This window comes from Oncorhynchus gorbuscha, linkage group LG20 (genome assembly GCF_021184085.1).
Source record: "Oncorhynchus gorbuscha isolate QuinsamMale2020 ecotype Even-year linkage group LG20, OgorEven_v1.0, whole genome shotgun sequence".
NCBI lineage: Eukaryota > Metazoa > Chordata > Actinopteri > Salmoniformes > Salmonidae > Oncorhynchus > Oncorhynchus gorbuscha.
In genome coordinates, this window is record NC_060192.1 from 11,867,249 (window position 1) to 11,890,768 (window position 23,520).

At 41.7% G+C, this 23,520-nt stretch overlaps 1 protein-coding gene across 7 annotated transcripts in view; it reads left to right on the plus strand.

Annotated features, from left to right (window-relative positions):
* Window positions 1–22,636, plus strand: part of LOC124006786 (electrogenic sodium bicarbonate cotransporter 1-like) — an 81,839-nt gene extending 59,203 nt beyond the window's left edge. For 3 of the 7 annotated variants that reach the window (XM_046316934.1, XM_046316939.1, XM_046316935.1), the window contains 13 exons: window positions 2,926–3,059; window positions 4,651–4,925; window positions 6,276–6,331; window positions 6,692–6,877; window positions 9,924–10,037; window positions 11,036–11,197; window positions 13,553–13,731; window positions 14,094–14,166; window positions 15,519–15,587; window positions 15,806–15,979; window positions 16,295–16,459; window positions 19,665–19,735; window positions 19,922–22,636. In XM_046316934.1, coding sequence (XP_046172890.1) covers window positions 2,926–3,059; window positions 4,651–4,925; window positions 6,276–6,331; window positions 6,692–6,877; window positions 9,924–10,037; window positions 11,036–11,197; window positions 13,553–13,731; window positions 14,094–14,166; window positions 15,519–15,587; window positions 15,806–15,979; window positions 16,295–16,459; window positions 19,665–19,735; window positions 19,922–20,030 — 1,767 coding nt within the window. In that variant the 3' untranslated portion in view covers window positions 20,031–22,636. Of the gene's footprint in view, window positions 1–2,925; window positions 3,060–4,650; window positions 4,926–6,275; window positions 6,332–6,691; window positions 6,878–9,923; window positions 10,038–11,035; window positions 11,198–13,552; window positions 13,732–14,093; window positions 14,167–15,518; window positions 15,588–15,805; window positions 15,980–16,294; window positions 16,460–17,072; window positions 17,176–19,664; window positions 19,744–19,921 lie in introns of all 7 variants that reach the window. The other 4 variants (XM_046316936.1, XM_046316941.1, XM_046316937.1 and 1 more) reach the window with 3 other exon arrangements.
* Window positions 22,637–23,520: the final 884 nt, after the last annotated feature.

The window sequence follows — 23,520 nt, forward strand, 5'->3', positions numbered from 1 at the left end:
GAGGTGTTCAGTCTCAGGGTCCTGAGCTTAGTGATGAGCTTGGAGGGGACTACAGTGCCTTCAGAAACTATTCACACCCCTGATCTTCTTCCACATTTTGTTGTGTTACAGCTGAATTAAACATTTATTACATTGAGATTTTTTTTGTCACTGGCCTACACACAGTACCCCATAATGTCAAAGTGGAATTATATTTTAAGCAATGTTTACAAATTAATTAAAAAGGAAAAGCTGAAATGTTTTGTGTCAAAAAGTATTTGTTATTGCAAACCTAAATGAGTTCAGGAGTAAAAATGTGCTTAACAAGTCGCATAATATGGATGGATGGATCATCAAAAGTGTGGTTATTCTGCAAAACTAACCTAATTGGCAGAGTGAAAATTTGAAAGCCAGTAAAGAATAACAATATTCCAAACATGCATCTTGTTTGCAACAAGTCACTAAAGTAATACTGCAAAAAATGTGGCAAAGCAATTAACTTTTTGTCCTAAATACAATACAATACATTACTGAGTCCCACTCGTCATATTTTCAAGCATAGTGGTGGCTGCATCATGTTATGGGTATTCTCGTAATCGTCAAGGACTGGGGAGTTTTTCACAATAAAAAAAAGAAAAGGAATGGAGCTAAGCACAGGAAAAATCCTTCAGAAAAACCTGGTTCAAATAGCATTCCCCTGGGAGACTGGGAGGCTTGAATTCACCTTTCAGCTGGACAATAACCTAAGACACAAGGCCACATCTGCACTGGAGTTGCTTACCAAGAAGACAGTGAAAGTTCCTGAGTGGACGTGTTACAGTTTTGACTTAAATCTACTTGAAAATCTATGCCAAGACCTGAAAATGGTTGTCTAGCAATGACCAACAACCAATTTGACAGAGCTTGAAAAATTGAAAAAAATATATTGGATAAATGTTACACAATTCAGGTGTGGAAAGCTCTTAGAGACCCAGAAATACCACAGCTGTAATCACTGCCAAAGGTGCTTTTACAAAGTAAAATAGTTCTGTTTTTCATTTCCAATAAACTAGCTAAAAAAAATCTAAAACATGCTTTAACTTTGTCAATATGGGTATTGTGTGTAGATGCTTGAGAAAAATAACAACTATTTTATCAATTTTGAATCCAGGCTGAAACACAGCTAAATGTGGAATCAGTCAAGGAATGTGAATACTTTCTGAATGCACTGTATGGTGTTGAATGCTGAGCTACAGTAAATGAGCAGCATTTTCATGTAGGTGTTCCTCTTGTCCAGGTCGGAGAGGGCAGTGTGGAGTGCAATAATGGTGTTGATGTGAGCCATGACCAGCCTTTCAAAGCATTTCATGGCTACAGATTACCTTGGCGTTCTTGGACACAAGGACTATGGGGGTCTGCTTGATACATGTAGGCATTATAGACTGGGTCAGGGAGAGGTTGAAAATGTCAGTGAAAACACTTGCCTGCTCTGAGTATGCGTCCTGGTAATTTGTCTGACCCCACAGCCTTGTGAATTTGAACCTGTTTAAAGTTCTTACTTACATTCGTTGCGGAGAGCGAGATCATACAGTCGTCCAGAACAGCTGGTGTGCTCATGTATGGTTCAGTGTTTCTTGCCTCAAAGTAGAAGGAATTTAGCTCATCTGGTAGGCTCGTGTCACTGGGCAGCTCACGGCTGGGTTTCCCTTTATAATCTGTGATAGTTTGCAAGCCATGCCACATTGGAGTGTTACCTCCGGCAAAGTAGAATTCGATCTTAGTCCTGTATTGACATTTTGACTCTTTGATGGCATGTCGGAGATCATCCCGGGATTTCTTATAAGCATCTAGATTAGTGTCCCGCTCCTTGAAAGCTGCAGCTCTAGCCTTTAACTCCGTGTCGATGTTTGCCTGTAATCCATGGCTTCTGGTTTGGATATGTATGTACTGTCACTGTGGGGACGACATTGTCGATGCACTAATTAATGAAGCTGGTGACTGATGTGGTAAATGTTATCGGATGAATCTCAGAACATATTCCAGTCCGTGCTAGCAAAACAGTCCTGAAGCTTCATTGGACAACTACCCTATTGAGCATGTAACTGGTACTTCCCGTTTGAGTTTTTGCTTGTCAGCAGGAATCAGGAGGATAGAATTATGGTCAGATTTGCCAAATGGAGGACGAGGGAGAGCTTTGTATGTGTTTCTTTGTTTGGAGTTAAGGTGATCCAGAGTTGTTTTCCCTTATTGTTACACAGGTGACATGCTGGTAAAAATGAGGTTAGACTTTTCCCTGCATTAAAATCAGCGCCACCTCTGGATGTGCATTATCTTGCTTGCTTATGGCCCTATACAGCTCATCCTGAATTTAATTTAGCTGCTCTATCGATCTCTCCATGCGTCAGTCTGAACCTCCTATCCTAGAAGTTGTTTGGGCTGATATCCCAATTACATGATTCAGGATCTGTGTAGGCCGGATCTGGTCCCAGAAACCAAATGGGTTGAGCCAATCGGAACGTTTTGAATGTGTTCACATTTGAGAAGTTGTCAGGGAGGAAGCAAATCTAGACTCATTGTAGAGAAGAAACAGTGAGAGTGGCTTTTGGCCGGAGCGATGCTGATGGGTAACCAGGCAAGCCAAGTGTGACCAGAGCTTTGCTCTCTTGTTTTTTTGGTAGGGTACGAGAACAGTAGTTTAGAACCAAACCCTGCCTTCGGCCCTCTACCAATCACTCTCCTGTCCAGTCCCACTCGGTTTAAACATATCTAACAGTGGTTTGGATTTTGCCACTCTCGCTGTTTACTCTGTGTTCTTGACCTAGGACCTTTAACTAACTCCACCCAGAGACTAATCTTTCTCTGGATTTGGGACAAACGTCTCCATCTGCCTCTTTTTTTCTATCTCTGTCTGTTTGTGTGTTTCTTTGACTCACCAGACCCTCTGTGTCCCTCTCTCCTGTCCTCAAGGGTGTGTTGGAAAGTTTCCTGGGCACGGCAGTGACAGGGGCCATATTCTGTCTGCTGGCTGGCCAGCCTCTCACCATCCTCAGCAGCACTGGTCCTGTACTGGTGTTTGAAAGGCTCCTCTTCAACTTCAGCAAGTAAGTGTCACCCTCTATTTTTCTTGCATTATGAGAACCACAGATATTGATACTCCGTCGGGGAGGCTTTCAAGAGTAGGTTCCTCCAGGTTGTTAACGCTGTGGCTCCCATTAGGCAAGTTAAAGTAAAGCAGAGAGCCAACCCTTCGTTTAATCATGAAATCCTTGAAGCCATTGAATGAAGGAACAATGCCTTCCTTTTATATAAAGGGCTCAGGAATGAGGCTCAGAAGATTGTGGGAGCCAAGAGGGGGTACTATACTGACTACATTGCAGAGAACAAAAATAACCCCAAAAAGCTGTCAATCATTAAAGTAATTAAGATATAGTAACTCTGCCACAAACAAATCCACTAGACTGGGAACTAATGAATTCAACTCATATTTTACCTCAGTAAGTAAGTTGGCAACTTACCCACCACCAGTCGTTTGTTTCTCTCTCTCATATTTAAATGACCTCCTATGACTGGGGAAATATGTCTGAGAGAATTCAATAGAAGTAAAACAAATTAGCAACAATAATGGCCCTAGGGATGTCTGTCTTTGCTCCAGTATTTGTTTTCAGAGTTGGACTGTTGTTGTGAGGATTACCAGTGGTATGTGGTCCTGGCTCAAGGGTACTGTGGTGCCCACTAAAAACCCAAACCCCAATCTAATTCACCATGGGAATGTGTTTAGTTCTCCTTCTGGCAAAAGCTGCATATTGCTTTTCTATTTACACAGGTTCTGTGTATCCTTCATTATAAAACAAGTACAACTAAAATACAAATAATACTCACGATAGACATAAACAATATGCAATTCATCTCCAGTCAGAGGTTGGCCACATTGTTTTGGGCTCAAGTTTTTGTATCTATCTGATTCTCTGGAACAAATAGTCCTTCGATTTATTCAATAACAAACAAACTGCCTGCGGTCCCGTTGCCAGGCCGATTGTCCTTTCATTTCCCGCTGCGTCCTGCTCGCTACTTCCTATTTCCTCCACTAAATGGGGTCATGTGACCCCGGTCTAGACCTGCTCCCACACGGGCCAGACCAGACCAGAATTCTCTTCTCCTCTTTCTCTCTTTTTCCCTCCTCCTTGCCATGCCAGAGAGAAGGCCATCTTCTAGCATTACATTACAGAGAACACTGGAGTGGTTATGTTCCGTTATGAATAATTCACATTCATTCAATGTCATAACGTGAATGGAGACTATCAAAGCTGAGCTGACGGCACCATGTTTCCACGGCTCGGGTCTGAGTTGAAGCCGCCATGCCCTTCCACTGTTTTCACGACTGGGTTCACTGACTCCTGGGTGGTGTTGTTTGCAGGCCTTACAGCCTCTGTCCATCTTTATGACTGTCTCTGATACACACAAAACACACATACTGTACATGCTGTGCAAGCATCGATTTGGGATAGGAATGACCAAGTGACTTAGAAGGGACTTCCTTTTTAGATAAAGGTTCATATATTAATATGCTACCATCTCTCCCACCTGTCCCTCTACAGAGACATTGACTTTGACTACCTGGAGTTCTGGTCGTAGATTGGCCTACTCTTACATTAACTAACCATGGTTGTACCATCACTCTCTCTCTCCCTCCAGAGACAATGACTTTGACTACCTGGAATTCCGGCTGTGGATCGGCCTATGGTCAGCTTTCTTTTGCCTGGTGCTGGTTGCAACAGACGCCAGCTTCCTGGTCCAGTACTTCACGCGCTTCACAGAGGAGGGCTTTTCATCCCTCATCTCCTTCATCTTCATCTATGATGCCTTCAAGAAGATGCTGAAGCTGGCCCACTACAACCCCATCAATGCTGATTACGACCCTAACTACGTCACAACGTACGACTGCCGCTGCATGCCCCTACCGGACGACGGTATGCTGATCAGCACTGTGCTCACAGCTCATTGGCTGTTGTGTGGTTTAAACCAATCAGATCAGAAAGTGCTAATGATGATGATCCAGGTGACAACGAGGGTGTACCGAAGAGGGTTTGACCCATTTATATATATATAATCCCTTTTGTGGTTTGGCCAGTGTTGCTCTAGCTTTGAGCCGGTGATCTCACGTACCATTGACATCCCTATAGCTCAGAAAACATTTTTTCACAATATTTAAACTGGTTATAATTATATGGTACAAGTATGTATTTACTTAAGAGATATCACTGTGTACTTGCTCAACAGTTTTACCAGGTCCTGTTTAGTGAGTGACTTGGCAGATTTCTATGGTTGTAGTGCTGAGCGATTAACCAAAATGTCTGTTATTTTTCATTTTTTTAAACAACTAATTGACCAAAATTGGTTCAATTATTTGAATCCCATTTAGTTATTTTTTTTCTGTGAGCTCAGTGCGCAGTTTCTCTAAAGATAAATCAGCCCGAACTGTACGATGTAGGAGGGAATTATAGTTTCCAACAGGCCAATATTCAACATAGTTTAGTGCAGAAAACGTGTTAATTAACTACAAATACCATAATCCATTGTGAGCCTACTTGTTCGGTCTGTGTGGAGCAGATACAGAGAGGGAGAAAAGAGACAGAAGACACACGATCGAGAGGGATAGAGAGTAATTGCTTCGCAAAGTATCTCCAACTGAAAATACATGATCTAAGTGATAGTTGGTATTCAGTAGTCATAAAAGTATGCCTTATTTACTTTGAAGAACTATTAAAATAGTACTTTTGTCAGACAGCATAGGCAGCAGTTCTATAGAGATGAGATGATGACTTTGAATTAAATAATAAAGTCATAAAATAAAACAAATGTAATATACACAAAAATATAATATGTTCTATTAAAGTAATGTGAATAAATTATGGTTAATAAGTGATAAGCAGTAATGGTCAGTCACTACAGTCATGGGACATTTATTCTGTATTGTTAGAGGATTCAACACACCTAATGCATTTAATAACAAAAAAATCAAGAAAAAACGTGATTCTTTTTTATATTCGAACCGAAACTGAACCGACCTCAAAAAAACTAATCGCTCAGCACTACTGTATATGGTTGGTGGGAGATATGTTCCTCAGGGGCTCGGAGTTAAGTAGCACAGCATATGCCTGAGCCTGTCAACCATCATCTCTCTCTTTTGACAATTCAGACAAAAGGCTAGTGCTTAAAACTCAAAGGAAAATGCATGTAATAGTTTGACAAGTACCTCGTAAAGTGGTTTTGTGGAGACCTCACTGTCGTTGTTTTTGTTGTGGTTTGTTTCCATCCAGGAAATATGACTGGTATCTATAGCGATGTCTCTTCCTGGATAAATGATACTGATCTGGTAAGCAGCAGCCACTTGAGTGTTTCTTCTCTGACAGCCATATCATATTAAGTCACGGAGGTCTGAAGGAAGTCTATATTCCTGAGTGTGTCTCAGACAGGAATGTGTCTGAGCTGGTGTGGGTTAATTAGGTTATGACAGTGTTATCCATCAACAATGCAGTGAATTGTTGATGGACAATGCTGTCATTAACTGATTTCAATTAAATCAACAGTAAAGGTCTTTCTTTCACTTATGTCGTGAAATGTTTTTCCTGGGATTTAGTAGATTATGCATGTACGTACGTATTCAGTTAATCCTTTAGTCATGACTCATGATGTAATGGTTTTGTCTGTGTGTGTGTCTGTTTTTCTCCCGTAGCCGGTAAATGCCACGTGGGCGTCTCTCGATAAGGAACAGTGTGTGAAGTATGGTGGTGAGCTGATTGGTCCAGCCTGCGGCTTCGTCCCCGACGTCACTCTGATGTCATTCATCCTTTTCCTGGGGACCTACACTTGCTCCATGTGTCTCAAGAAGTTCAAGTTCAGCCGCTTCTTCCCCACCACTGTGAGTGACTGACATCCCTGACGGCCAATCACATTTCAGGATCAAAGTTGTGACAGCCCAGTCGGCCAATCATGTTTCAGGGTCTTCGTTTCACTGCCCCACCGGCCAATCATGTTTTAGGATCAGTTTGGTTGATTTTTAAGAAAGGGAAAGGGGCGAATGTAATTGAAACGTCAAAACATTGTATATTACAGGGACGAGGTGTGAACAGGTAGTGGCAATACAATCAGGTTACTTTCTATATATTTACAGATAGAATTGATTCTACAGCAGTCATGATAGTTAGGCCTATATATCTACTGTATGACTTTCCTAGGATTTCATTACCTTCTATGTATTCTTGGCAAATTTCCATGATCCATGTCTGGGTTCAGTGGTGAAATCTTCGGTGTCGTCAGATGAACAAATCAAACCCCCGACAGCCCTGACCCTTTTGACCCAGTTAGCATCCACTGAGCTTCTGTTCTTCCAGGTTCGAGTACATAACGATGTGTCATGATCAGAGTATGTGAGCAGTCGGAAATCCTGCTCATCACTCATGGAGCCGTGCAGGCGCACCACTCCAGTGCTCCACATCTGTTCCAACCTCTCTGCCTATAAACCGCTCAGCTCTCACAAGAAATAAAGGCTGCGCCGAATTCGCTCCATTCTTTAAAATCACAAGTTAATCAACACCCATCAATTTTTGTAAACTACCTGAATCTACCGTTTTGGTTTTGAAATATTGAAACCAAACCATATTTTTTAATAAACATGAAAAGTTGAATGTAAGAAGTGCTCATCATTTCAAATAGGTTACATTATTAAACAACATATAAACACTCGAAATAGGTCAGGAGCCAGACATGGAGCCCAATAAGGAATGAGATTGTATTATTTAGGCTATATTATTTATATTATTTCAAGGCTATGGCCTACAAAGAAATACATTGTGAAGCATTTGCGAGTGCGACTCTAGGCTGGTAGGGACATAAAGCCTCTGCATTTAAACAACATTTTGTTGTCTATAAATCTATAAATTGCGCATAATGGCTGTGACTTACTGAGATTTAAATACAAATTCAATGAAAGATTCCTTTTTAGGCTCAATCTACAGTTCCTTTGAATTCATTTTTAGAAACACGAGTTTGGCTAGAGTCTGTGGCTTCAGGCTCATGCGATGGTGCCTGGAGAGCAGGCCAGCAGCAGAGAATATCCTATCCGCACTTGCAGAGTTGTTTTTTAAAACATTTTTCTATACGTAGGCCCAAAGGTTTTTAGGCAAAATAACCCAATCAAAACGGAAAGCTTCTTGAAAGTGGGAATATGCCAGGCATATTGAGCCAAATATTATTGTATCGATAACTTAGAGACTAAGAGATCTGATTTTTAGTTTATAAATACTTTGCTACAACGACACACTTAGTTAGCTACCCACCTGGTTCCTTTCTTTTAGCATGTGCACGTAGTAAGTACACCACCATGCTTTTGGGATATGTTTTTTTTCAGATTACACAATAGTTCTTAAGTTGAGCTCTACTGGAGCAAAATTGGGGTGGGCAAGAAGGCAGACGCTCCAGCCTTTGGGAATCTCGCTCCTCGCTCCAGTCAAATTGGGCCCGCTCCGCTCCAGCTCCCTTCACACACTGTTGTCATGATGTACAGCAAATCACTATAAACCCCCTTGCTCCCCCATCCTTGCTGTGACATTCTCAGGTTAGTCTATAGGCTCAGATGTCAATGAGAGTCTTAGCAGGGAGGTCAAATGTCGACCACTGACACTGTGCAAGGTGCTGTGCTGTAAGGAATGGGATGTACTAAAGTGTAAGTCGGTGTGTTAGTGTGGGCATACACTAACACTACGCTTACTCTTCAGTGTATCTGTATCCTTAAATATAAACAAAACACCAGTGGATGAGCTGCCTGGTATACAGTATGGGCAGTACTCATCTCTGTATTTCCCAGTGGAGGAGGGCCCCATTCTCTTGTCCTCATTCACACACAGTCATTACATTAGTAGTGTGTGTTAAGCCAGCCAAGAGTCCTCTCTAAACTCTGGGGCCTTAGTTGGAGTGTTTATATAGGCAGCTCATAAGGATTAAGAGCGGGGGGAGGGGGCTGATCCTAGATCAGCACTTAAAAAAATAAATTAGGCCCAGAGGTAGGCTCACTTTACCCTGCTCCTCAATACTCTCTCTGTCAACTGTTTTATCTGTCTCATTGTCCTGCATTGCTGGCTCGAACCCTAGGTAGGACTGTAGATCAGTGCTTGACTTGAGCAGGAGCTCAGCAGTACTGAGTTTTTATTTATTTTACTATGCAAGTCAGTGAAGAACAAATTCTTATTTTCAATGACGGCCTAGGAACAGTGGGTTAACTGCCTGTTCAGGGGCAGAACGACAGATTTGTACCATCCGGTTACTAGTCCAATGCTCTAACCACTAGGCTACCCTGCCACCCCACTGCACCACTCATTTTCTACTGCTTGAGTTCCTGCACCTCATAAAATATTAGCTCCAAAGTTTTGTGCAGTTCCTGCACCTAAATATAAACAGAACCGGCACCCAAAGTGAGTAACGGCACTTATTATAGACCAAGTCAAGCACTGCTGTAGACGTTAACATTTCCACTAATTTATCGCACTCTGGGAAGGAGGGAGGGATTGGAGGGAGAGAAGGGTGGGTGGGGCACCTCCATTACATACTGTTCACAACATGAGTCCAGTAGCCTATTTACAGTAAGTTGAATGTTTGGAAACATGGCTCAAGTATATGGAGCAATACAGTAACAGCAATCTAAATATACAATATCTACAGTAAGATGAATGTGAAATCTGAGATAATTGGAATATTTTGGTTAGCCTTATTGTAACCACCCCCCCCCCCCAATAAAGCTTTGGCTAAATAACTGCACTCAGTGAAACTACATTGGTCATAATGGCTTAGTTGGAAAAATTCTGCTCCACCCTCGTGAACATATTTTTGTGTGACGAAAAATGGTAGGTCTTACTGTATTGTCTCAGCCAAAAGCCTTGCAAAACTCTTGTGCCTCCCTATTGTACCCGCAGGTGAGGAAACTGATCAGTGATTTTGCCATCATCCTGGCTATTGTCATCTTCTGTGGTGTGGATGCCTTGGTCGGAGTGGACACACCCAAGCTCATCGTGCCAACTGAATTCAAGGTTAGTACCAGGGCGGATGTCTGTGGTGTTGAGAGAGGCCTTGTGCAGAAACGTGGGCTTTGTATATGGTCCACAATATCCCCTGTTCTTGTTTTTTATAGTGCATTCATTTTAGTAATGATGCTTTATATTCAAGTATAAGCAAAGGTGTATGTAAGTACACTCTGGTCTAGATTTTGATTTATATATTGAAACAATATCATTTTCTAGAGTTACTCTATCAGGGACAGGTGTATCAATCAGATCTCCGCCTGAACAATGCTGTATTTTCTTTGGCAGACATAGTCTTTGTAATCCTTGTCTTAAAGTCTTGTATAATCATTACCTGGTTGTGTACTACTGCCAAGGAGGGAGAGCAGATAGAACCTGAAACTCTGATACAGAGCCAGTCACTAAGATTATTAGCTTACCTCAGTTTACCTTACCTCACTGGGGCCAAATGGTGGGGGTGAGGAAGGGTGAAGTATCGAGCGTGGGGGTTGGGGAGGGGTGAGTTTGAATGGGGCAAGGGTGATGTGGAGGAAGAGGGGAAATGTGAGGTTGGGTGAGGAAGGGTAAGAGGGAGTGTGGGGAGGGTGCGTGCATGAAATACAAGGTGATTATAGGACATGGGGAGAACACTGAGGTCCTTATAGTTGCAGGTACAGACACAGCTTTGTGCGGCTGCAGACTCATTTCAGAGTGTTTTCTTTGTCGTGTAATGATGTACCTCTCCAGGACTTTTAGACTCTAACTCAAAGTACAGCAGAATAAGGACATTTTGTTTCCATGAGAGGAAATGTTTCATATAATGTCAGGGCAACCATATCACATTTTACATTGAGTCATGACACACTCCTAACAACAAAATGACATTTCTAAGAACACCCTGAAACCATGACCATGTTAGCTTGGTAAGGATGAAGTGTGAGAGAGTCTGTTGTCCTGTGTCTTTTTAAATCAACCCTGGCCTACAATATTTATCTGACTGGCTGTGTCTCTCTGCTCCTGGTCCCCAGCCCACCAGCCCCAACCGTGGCTGGTTCGTGCCCCCGTTTGGAGGGAACCCGTGGTGGGTGTATCTGGCTGCAGCCCTCCCTGCTCTCCTGGTCACCATCCTGGTGTTCATGGACCAGCAGATCACCGCTGTCATCGTCAACAGAAAGGAGCACAAACTCAAGGTGAGGAGCGGAGGGGATGGAGGGCGCAAGGGAGAGAGGGGCGGAGGGGTAGAAGTGGAGGGATGAAGGGGCACTCGGTCAGAGGGGTAAAGAGAATATATAAGATAATGACTTATACACACAAATACACCACATGTATGTGGACACCTGCTCGTCGAACATCTCATTCCATAATCATGATCATTAATATGGATTTGGTCCCCTCTTTGCTGCTAAAACAGCTTCCACTCCTCTGGGAAGGCTTTCCACTAGACGTTGGGGACTTGCTACCATTCAACCACAAGATAATTAGCGAGGTCGGGCACTGATGTTGAGTTGCGATTTAATTTCTAATACACTCCATACTTTTTGGACACTGAACATTTCGAGCAGGTTTCCTTGTATGCTTAAAGCATAGCCTATTCAAAGGGATTTGTTTGCAGTCTTTGCTTTTGCTAGGTTTATCTGAGTGTTTTGTGTTATGAACATCCGAACATACTTTTGAACCTTCTTTTGCTTATGTAGCAGACAACTGAAAAATATACCAAAATACATTCATACACCAAAACAAGGTAACTCTAAAGTACAAAATAAACAATAAAAATAGAAATTGCAAATGAGAAGAAATAGCAATGTAGATTGCATAGCTGTGTGCTCCATTTTATACACCTGTCAGCAACGGGTGTGACTGAAATAACCGAAACCACTAAGTCTGGCTCGCAGTCGGCGTTCCAATTCCTCCCAAAGGTGTTCGATGGGTTTGAGGTCAGGGTCTGTGCAGGCAAGTCAAGTTATTCCACACCGATCTTGACAAAACATTTCTGTATGGACCTTGCTTTGTGACGGGGAATTGTCATGCTGAAACAGCAAAGGGCCTTCTCCAAACTGTTGCCACAAAGTTGGAAGCACAGAATCATCTTGAATGATATTGTATGCTGTAGCGTTAAGATTTCCCTTCACTGGAACTAAGAGGCCTAGTCCGAACTGTGAAAAACAGTCCCAGACAATTATTCCTCTTGTACCAAACTTTACAGTTGGCACTATGCATTCGGGCAGGTAGTGTTCTCCTGGCATCTGCCAAACCCAGATTCATCCATCGGACTGCCAGATGTGTTATGCTGATGAATGAGGACCCAAAAGCGACTTAACGAAAACAGAGTCTTTATTCCAGTAAAAGACAAAAGTAATAATCCTGGAAATAACAAGGAGAAAACAAAACAGGAAAAACTTAAATCCACTCGTAGTAGCGAGGACTGACTGGAGACTCGACCATAGACTGCAGGTTGCTTAGGGAAGGCACCGACCGTAGCAGACTAAGACACCTGCTCACACGCAGCATCTGAAGAAGACAAAACACGACAGGGCGAGACCAGGACACAGAACAGCGAACATCATACAAGGATCCGACAAGGACAGAAGCGGAAAACAAGGGGAGAAATAGGGGCTCTAATCAGAGGGCAAAATAGGGGACAGGTGTGAAAAGAGTAAATGAGTGAGTTAGGAGAATGAGGAACAGCTGGGAGCAGGAACGGAACGATAGAGAGAAGAGAGAGAGGGAGGGGGAGAGAGAGGGATAGAAAGAGGGAACGAACCTAATAAGACCAGCAGGGGGAAACGAACAGAAGGGAAAGCACAAGGACAAGACAATATATGACAAAACATGACAAGATGGTGAAGTGGGATTCATCACTCCAGAGAACGTGTTTCCACTGCTCCAGAGTCCAAGGGCAGCGAGCTTTACACCACTCCAGCCGACACTTGGCATTGCGCATGGTGATCTTAGGCTTGATCTTAGGCTGCTCGGCCATGGAAACCCATTTCATGAAGCTCCCGACAAACAGTTCTTGTGCTGTCGTTGCTTCCAGAGGCAGTTTGGAACTCGGTAGTAAGTGTTGCAACCGAGGACAGACAATTTTCTTCAGCACTTATTGTTCCTAGATGTTTCCACTTCACAATAACAGCACTTACAGTTGACCGGGGCAGCTCGAGCAGGGCAGAAATTTGATGAACTGACTTGTAGGAAAGGTGGCATCCTATGACGGTGCCACATTAAAATTCACTGAGCTCTTCACTATGGGCCATTCTACTGGCAATGTTTGTCTATGTAGATTGCATAGCTGTGTGCTCAATTTTATACACCTGTCAGCAACGGGTGTGACTGAAATAACCGAAACCACTAACTTGAAGGTGTATCCACATACTTTTGGTGATGTAGTGTATCTTAAGATAAGGATAATGAACTGGAAAAAACAGAGGGGCAGCTCCACTTTGCATTGGATGTTAAGTCCATGGCAACTCATTTGATTCCTTGTGGTTAGTGGTTACTGACACACACCTCTCCATTTCCTTCTCTTCTCTCTTTCCTCCTCCACACAGAAAGGGGCAGGCTACCACTTGGACCTGTTCTGGGTAGCAGTACTACTCATTGTGTGTTCCTTCATGGGCCTGCCCTGGTACGTGGCTGCCACTGTCATCTCCATCGCCCACATCGACTCTCTGAAGATGGAGACCCAGTGCTCGGCTCCTGGGGAGCAGCCAAAGTTCCTGGGTGTCAGGTGGGTGAGCAGGGAGGGGAGGGAGGGAGGTGAGAAGGGAGGAATGGAGAAAGAGTCAGTGAAGCGAAGAGAGCTATCAGAGCAGAAAGACTCCTGGCTCCTTTACATGTAGCCTACAGTACAATGGACTTGAGTTTCACTTTGTCGCCATTCCCACACAGTCACATTTTTGTTTGAATATAATACATTTTACAATCTCGTAGCAGTACGTGAACATGATGAAGTTAATTTGATTGTCACATCAGAACAGTGGTCAATAGTTTGGACAGAATAGTTTGAAAATTGACTGTGGTTGATGTGGTGTCTGTGCAGTGTGTGTTTGTATGATGTGATGTGGGATGAACTGTCCCTTCTTACCGCAGGGAGCAGAGAGTGACCGGTGTCATTGTCTTTGTTCTGACTGGACTGTCTGTCTTCATGGCTCCCATCCTCAAGGTAGCGCTTCATACACGTGTTAATTCCCCAATTCCCTTTAAATCTACCGGCTCTGTACCTGTCCATTCTCTAAATTTATTCCCTTTAAATCTACAATAATATATGCCATTTAGCAAACACTTTTCATATGAGTGGCCTTAGCTGGAATCAAACCCACAATCCTGCCACTAGCTGAGCCTGTTCTACCTGTTTTAAATCTATCTTTTCTATTCTCAATTTACTGGATTACTGTCCTCCCCTTTTAGTGGGAAATCCCATCACTCATTCCAATTGTAAATAATGTGAATTATTGTGGTCATCCAATTAGTGAGGGGCCTAGTTGAGTTGATGTGAAATAAGCATGTTCATCATCGGGGCTTATAGGGTCAGGTTGCAGCTCAGTGACTATGACTTCTCCGGTTACCTGTTCTCTCGTTAATCTGACCATCATAAATGACTTTACAGTGCTGTGAGTGGGAATGGTCCTCCCCCTTGTGGGCCGTTTAGAGTAGTTACACCTCCATCTCTGAGATGGTGTCTTTTCTAGGGTAGTCTACTGTAGTCTCTTCACATCCCTCAGCTCCCCGAGCCATTTAGTGTGTTTGTGTGGAGGGGGGGTCTTACTCTAAACACATTGATCTCCTTCTATTCAGAATAAATTAAATGTTTTGTTTTGTTCTACAACATCTAAATAAGTAGGAGCTGAAGACAGCAAAAAAGGTTAACGTGGGGGCCTCCCGAGTGGCGCAGCAGTCTAAGGTGTCATTACAGACCCGGGTTCGATCCCAGGCTGTGTCTCAGCCATTCGCGACCGTGTGCTGCCCATGTGGCGGGACACAATTGGCCCAGCGTTGTCCGGGTTAGGGGAGGGTTTGGCCGGCCAGGATGTGCTTGTCCCATTGTGCTCTAGCAACTCCTTGTGGCGGGCATGCACGCTGACTTCGGTCACCAGCTGTACTGTGTTTTTTTTGGTGCGGCTGGCTCCCGGGCTTAAGCGAGCAGTGTGTCAAGGAGCAGTGCAGCTTGGCAGGGTCATGTTTCGGAGGATGCATGGCTCTCGATCTTCGCCTCTCCCAAGTCTGTATGGGAGTTGCAGCGATGGGACAAGACTGGAACTACCAATTAGGGAGAAAAAGGGCTAAAAAGTACATTTATTTATTTATTTGAGAGCGAACGAAACAACATATAATCAAAAGTTATCACTGTTGTTATTGAAAACAGGGTTAACTTTAACCCTCTTTTTTGATAAGACGTTTTCATATCAGCCCTAGAAATTTTTAAAAAGGAAGGAATATGTTTTTTGATTGTATTTCTGTGGAAAACAGCCCCTACTTCCGTTGACTCATTCACCCAGTCCTGTTCTGTCTCCCCAGTTCATCCCTATGCCCGTGCTCTATGGCGTGTTCCTCTACATGGGCGTGGCATCTCTCAACGGAGTCCAGGTGAGTGGCTCTGACCCAAACCTGGTACATAAGTCGCTTCCATGTATCTGGTTCTTAACACTGTACAAATGTCAGTCAGAGAACACCGAGTCAAAATGGAATCTGAAACTCTGTGCCTGTTAGTTATATTAGTCCATCAACAATAGTGTCTGTGATGCCAGTCGCACCCCCAGCCCATGTATCCTAGCCTTACTTCTGTGCGACTGTCTGTCCATCAGTTCATGGATCGCCTGCAGCTTCTCCTGATGCCTGCCAAGCACCAGCCTGACCTGATCTACCTGCGCCACGTTCCCCAGCGTCGCATCCACCTGTTTACCTTCATACAGGCTCTCTGTCTCGCCCTCCTCTGGGTCCTTAAGTCCACTGTCGCTGCCATCATCTTCCCTGTCATGGTGAGCCATGCGCATGCAACACACACACACATACAAATGCACGCACAGACACACACACTCCCAGGTATGTGTGCAACAGTCAGACAAGTAAGTACACCTACAAGATGAAATGTACCAATTAACCAATAATAAACCATTCCTACACATACAGATGGGTAAAATATGGTTGTGACACATCCACTCAGTGTGGAATCCGTTACTAGCTGACATAAACACACATACCGTACAATGAATCCAGACACATACTCACCAACACAGTATATAGTAGAACCATTATCTATCTCCATTGATGTGTGTCTGTGTCCGTCTCTCCAGATCTTGGCGCTGGTGGCGGTCAGAAGGGCCATGGACTACATCTTCTCCCAGCACGACCTCAGCTACCTGGACGATGTCATCCCAGAGAAAGACAAGAAGAAGAAGGAGGACGAGAAGAGGAAGAAGAAGCAGAAGAAAGGAAGCATCGACAGTGAAATCGATTTTGTACGTTATTTTGAGGCTTTATTGGAAACGAAACAGTTTGTTTAATTTAATGTGTTTTTCCCAAAGGTTCTAACTCGTGATGATGATAAAAGTAGTAATAGTACTCATGTAGCACTATTATGTTACTTTTTGTAGAACACTGATACCCTTAACTCATGACCTGTCGTCCCTCACCTTCTCCAATCCTCAATTTTGTCACCTGTGTTCACCCTTTGACCAACACTATCTCTGAAATGAATACGGTCTGTCTGTCTGAGCACTGTCTTTTCCACGGACTTACGGTACAGAAATGACCAGGTATTTGTATAGAAACTACATTGTTAAAATTGTTAATAACACAGCAAGAATGACAGTATGAATTACTTTGTTTTAAGACGAGCGCCACTTAGACACCATTACAGTAAATGCATGTGTCGTAGTCATTATTTACCAAACAAAGTAAAACTCAATGAAACCGGTAAGGACTACCTGAACTTGTTCAATGAGAAACACACGTTTTGGTTTTCCATTGCAAAATGATTTTTTGCTACTATGTGCCCAAATTAATACGACCCAGTTAATTAGTTGCCAATATGCAAAAAAATATAGCCGTTGTTATTGTCTCTCCCTCCAGCCCTCTGAGTACCCCTACAATGACAATATCCCCAGTATTAAAATCTCCATGGATATAATGGAGACGGAGCCCATGTTGGGGAATAAGGATAAGACCTCAGACAGTGAGTACAACAGGATTGCGTGGGGTCTCTTACCCACAACCGCACTGGGCTTACTACTTAGTGCTGCTAATGAATGCCTTGGAATTGTTTCTCTCTTACCTTCTTGCCCGCTTCCCTTCTTTTCCTCTGGGAGAATCTAATTGGGTTTTGCTCGACTCCTCGCGTCCTGTTTTCCATCGAGGGAGTGGAGGCAAGGAGAGGAAACATGGAAACACAACAAATCCCACCATCAATGTGTAAAGTGCTAAAAACAAATTTAGCTGGATGTGCAAGACATTTTATAGAAAAAAGGACAAGTGGCATATGGTTTTTAAATGTTGGCAGGCTTTTCTTTGAGAAAAGAACAGCTGATTCAAAGGGGATGTGGTGGATTTTACAAACACTTCCGCACTTGCTGCCTGGAGAATACTCTTGTGCATCCTCTGCCGAACTAGGTAATCGCGTAACGGAGCGTACTCCTCTGGTCAGCACACTAACGAATTATGCCCATTTGAGAATCAATCTCTTTCCCTCCCTCCCTCTCTCGCCGCAAAGCAGTAACCTCATCTTTGGGTCTTCATCAAATCTCATGCTTTTCTCTGACTTTGCAGACATCCAGTTTTATTTTGAAACTAATGCAGATTACCTTACTTTTCTAATTCTTTCTTACTGTTTTATTCTCAGCTGCTTTCGAATGCTTAATTAAAGGGCCAATGCAGCCATTTTTTAAAATCTCAAAATTAAATTATTTTTGGGGTAACAATTAAGCACCTTAATGTGATTGTTTTCAATTTAAAAAAGTCAACAAGGAAAATAAAAAACAAGAATTTCGCAGTATTTTTGCTAGGACTGTCTGAGTGGGTAGTGGAAAACTGAAAATGTGCTGTTATTGGCAGAGAGGTTTGGAACTCTTTCTTATTGGTCTACTAAATAATTTACCACATGGTGATGTCACCATGGAAGGCCAAAACTTCATCCCACCAAATCAGGCCATCTTTTCAAACAGCTCTTACACTGAATGGGCGTTATCTTAATGTTCACAATTTCACAGTATTATTTAAATCTCATAGTGTGGAAATATACACTACCGATCAAAAGGGTTTTTCTTTATTTTTACTATTTTCTACATTGTAGAATAATAGTGAAGACATCAAAACTATGAAATAACACACATGGAATCATGTAGTAATCTTCAAATATCCACCCTTTGCCTTGATGACAGACTTGCACTGTCTTGGTATTCTCTCAACCAGCTTCACCTGGAATGCTTTTCCAACTGTTGTTAAGGAGTTCCCACAAATGCTGAGCACTTGTTGGCTGCTTTTCATTAAGTCCGCAGTTCGACTCATACCAAATCAACACAGAAAAACAAATGATAGTCCCACTACGCACAAACCAGATGGGATGGCATATCGGTGCAGAATGCTGTGGTAGCCATGCTGTTTAAGTGTGCCTTGAATTCTAAATAAATCAGTGTCACCAGCAAAGCACCCCCACACCATAAAACTTCCTCCATGCTTAACAGTGGGAAATACACATGTGGATATCATCCGTTCACCCACACAGTGTCTCACAAAGAAACGGCAGTTGGAACCAAAAATCTTCAATTTGAACTCCACGCCAAAGGACAAATTTCCATCGGTCTAATGTCCATTGCTCGTGTTTCTTGGCCCAAACAAGTCTGTTCCTTCTTAATGGTGTCCTTTAATAGTGGTTTCTTTGCAGCGATTTGACCACGAAGGCCTGATTCACACAGTCTCCTCTAAACAGTTGATGTTGAGATGTCTGTTTCTTGAACTCTGTGAAGCATTTATTTGGGCGGCAATTTCTGAGACTGGTTGCTCTTGAAGAAATGTTCCGTATTGACTGACCTTCATGTCTTAAAATAATGATGGACTGTCGTTTATCTTTGCTTATTTGAGCTGTTCTTGCCATAAAATGGACTTGGTATTTTACCAAATAGGGCTATCTTCTGTATACCACCCCTACCTTGTCACAACACAATTGATTGGCTCAAACGCATTAAAAAGAAATGAAATTCCACAAATGAACTTTTAAGAAGGCACACCTGTTAATTGAAATGCATTCCAGGTGACTACATCATGAATCTGGTTGAGAGAATGCCAAGAGTGTGCAAAGCTGTCAAAGGCAAAGGGTATTTTGATTTGTTTAACACTTTTTTTTGGTTACAACATGATTCTGTATGTGTTATTTCATAGTTTTGAGGACTTCCCTATTATTTTACAATCTAGAAAATTGTACAAATAAAGAACAACCCTTGAATGAGTAGGTGTTCTAAAACTTTTGACCGGTAGTGTATGTACACAGGAAAATCACTTTTTGACTGCTTTAACAGCTACTTTGACTGTGAAACATCCTGGCATTGCAAAGCTTGCTCTAACTTTCCTCTTTTGCTATACCCGTCTTGAATTGGGAGAATATTTGGGGGGAATATTTAAGTGGCTAAAACATTTATGTTAATGTTGTGCGTATTTGGTCTTCTCCCGTAGGACCCCCGCCGTCTTTCCTTGACCCACACTCAGCATGCTGAGGGCTACTTTAAGCCCACTACTGTTGCAAGGTAACTATGTGAGTGTGCCTGCTTGCATGCCTTATTTTATACCCATAGACACTCACACCAATATCACATGTTGTGACAATCTAAGTACAGCTTGTCATAATAATGTTGAACGTTTGCTGTCCCTGGTTGTGCACTCTCTCATACTTCTCTCTGTCTCCATCCCCACTCGCTTTCTTTCTCTTTCAGTCTGAATCCATTAAAAAAAGCAGCGCCTCAGATTAGGATAGAACTGGAGCAGGAGGACAAAAGCTTCTTCTGGAAAAAACAGGCTCCGAGTTCTGAAACGTCCCTTTAGTCTAACAACAACCTGTCCTAATTTCCCAACAACCCAACTGAACCAGCAGCATTACCTGCACACCACTACTGAAATCCCATAGGGCCCTGGTCAAAAGCAGTGCACTATATAGGGAACAGACCTGGTTTCAAATATTCAAAACATGTATTCAGAAAACCTTTATTTGAAAAAACAAGCAGTTGAATATTGGAATGTATTTGAAAATACAAAAATACATGGACTGAAATACACTCCCATGCATTTAATCCAGCTATATGAAAATATACTTTCAAATACAATTTGGTCAACTATTTGTTTTTTTTGCATAACCATTTGAATACAAAAATAAAAGTACTTGTTTGGGGCTGTGTATTTGAAAATACTCAACTACACATGTATTTGAACCCAGGTCTGGTAGGGACTCCTACAGCAGCCTCTTTTTATAATGCAGCACTGTTGTATACTCCTCCTTTTAATGTCCTGCATAAGTACATATTTGTCTTTTTTTTTTAACGGATAGAATTCTTTGTTTTGAGAGTGAGAAGTATAGGAGGGACCCTTGTGATAGGGGAGATGTGATTCTTCATTTGCTGTATGAAAACAGTATTGGCCGATTCCACGGCAGCGTAGCCTGAAAATATTTTCTGCTCCCGCTGGCTTGGAATCGCCCTAATGCTCTGTACCAAGGAAAACTTTTAAAGTTCATTGTTATCCATTTATGGCTAATTCATGGGTAAGGTATTCATGATTTATAAAGCATTCACAAACTAATGCAATGCTTTATGTATTCATAGTACATGCCTGTTAGATCATTAAGTACAACATACTTTCTTATACAGATCTTATGGTGACATTAAACTGGACTGTCCTATTTTTGTCGGCCAGAACAGATCAAACTTTCAAATCCCATTATTTTTTTCATGTCCTACTGTCCAGCATAGGCCTATTATAGTTTTATTGTTCATGTATATTAACATTCTTCTGTCTTTTATCTTATTCCTTCACACTTGTATTATTTATTTAATCTCTATCTATGCAAAAAAAAAACATAAATGCTCTTGATTCAAAATGTTGATTTGAGTATTTTCCTTCCCATTGTGTGTGAAACTTTTCTGATTGAACTGTTTTCCTAAGAATGTCTGTTGTTTCTATCAGCTTTATAAGAGACAGCGGACTTCAACCACACTTATCTGTAGTAGGGATTGAAATACATGTATATACTTGTATTTTTGGCTCTACCTCTGACTTAATTAATGTAGGCGCCAGGTATTTGTAAGTACAGTATGATGAACACATTGTTAATATGAAATTATCTATCATCATACTGAATTCTTTTTATGAAAGGGCACAGCATAGGATCTCTATCTAATCACTTTCTGAGTTCCTTTTGCTCTGTAACTAATTCATTCAAAGATTTTTATTTGTATCATATTGAAATGAAATGAAAATGCAATAACAGTGACGTATATTATATTGCTGAGAGAATAAGTAAAATAATAATTAAGTGTATTTACTTTTAAGCCGTTAATGAGATGACAGCATTTTTACAGTTGTCTGTGGAGTGACATTTGTATTATTACCTTTTTTTAACAAAGTGATGATTTAGTGTTTGTTTTTTTATTATATTAAACTGATTATGAACTGATCAATCATTGAATAATCACTGTGAGACAATGCAATGTTGACGTTTCTTGTGTCTTGCAGTTGCATTTCTGCAAAAACTAATGCTGTATAGTTTGCAGCTTTTCGCGAAGTTCCATACCAAGAGAAAATATGAATTCAAAAACCATTTATTTAATCTTTTCCACGAGCCGACTCGCTGAGTAGCAATTGAACCTGGGGATGAAGTTATTCAACATTTCAGAGCTGCCATTTTACTGATAAACGGATACATTGCAGCCCTTTATAGAATGTATTATTTTTTAGATACAGTGTACAAATTAAGGCTTAAATTATTCACTTGAGCAAAATTGATTTTGTGGTCTTAGTGATTACTGGGTTTATAAATGATAAAAGATACTGTAGTGATAAAATACCAAATGTATATTTGTTGTAATCTTGAGAGGTATAATCAAACAAGATTGTTTTGTAGGTGTATCGGTAGTGTGAGAGGACTGCAGCGCATGATGAAATGATGGTACACTCTTAATCAGGGTCACTATTGATGTCATGTTTTCTATCCCAGATAATGCCAGCATCCCATCTTGGGACAAATGTTAATCGTCTGTACAGTATACTCATTTTCTGGGATTCTAATTTTAGGATGAGTCCATGTTTTGCTGTAAAATGTGTTGATTCAGTGGGCTAATTGAATTAAAACGTATGTTTTTAATATTGTTGACACATTTGATGCAATATTTTTATCTACAAACATGGTTCATATTAAATAAGCACTTAGATACAGGTGTCGAGCAGTTTATTGTAAAACGTGGTAGAACAAAATATTCAAGCAATAAAACTATAATTACGATCAATTAAACCTACAGTACTTGTAAGACTTCATCAGTATGTCCTTCATCTGTATAGACTATCATGAATGAGTATGTTACTTTTATAAAATGATTGATTTGGCATATACATTTTTCAAATGACGTATATTGACAGCAATAAACTCACTTTGAAAATGATTGTTAGTCTCTCCATGTAAGAAATGTATATGTGATCTAATATAACCTTGCCAAACATTCAGGGGCCGGATTTACAAATCCTTCTTAAGAAATGTCTTCTGAACTGCCATTTTCCTGGTCTCTTTGCAAAATAACTGATGTTAGATTGTCCACCTTATCGGAGACTGCCGGCAGACACTGTAATTGGTTGATATACTCCGTTACCATAGACGTCATAATATGTTGAAGTTGAATGAGCCAGAGCAATCTATAGGGGTCAACCATAGGGTCAACAATTTAACTGGGATGAGAAACATAACCCTGGAGAAAAGTGAGCTGATGCGATCAAAGCTACTTAAAGACCATTAGGCCTAGCTCAATCTCCTGTCCGATAGAAAGGCCTAGAGCAGGGCACACAAGGTCTCCGTCCACACATGTTGTAGGTGGATAAGCTGCGTTTTGTGTCCACCTAACAGGCCAATATAAAGACGTCCGCTCAAGCATTATCAAAATGACCTCCTGTCACAGCATCGAGTCTAACGCAAAGATAACCACTAGTGATGGCGGCTGCATAGTTTCCATTGCCGTAGCAAACAGAATCACGGGAACGGAATGAACGCCTAATGAGCTCAAATCTGTAACTATCTTGTATAGTGTGCCGGACTCTATTGTCATGGTTTCCAGGGGAAAATACGATCACTTGAGATTACCCGTTACTTTGATCTTGAGGGCCACGTGACATAAAGAAATTATTGCTCCATACAGTTGCAGTTAAAAATAGTAGTTTTTACAGGGTCAGCCATAGTAGTGCGGCGCCCCTGGATAAAAATCGGGTTAAGCGCCATGCTCAAGGGCACATCAACTGATTTTTCAACTTGTTGCCTCAGGTATTCATACCAACTTTT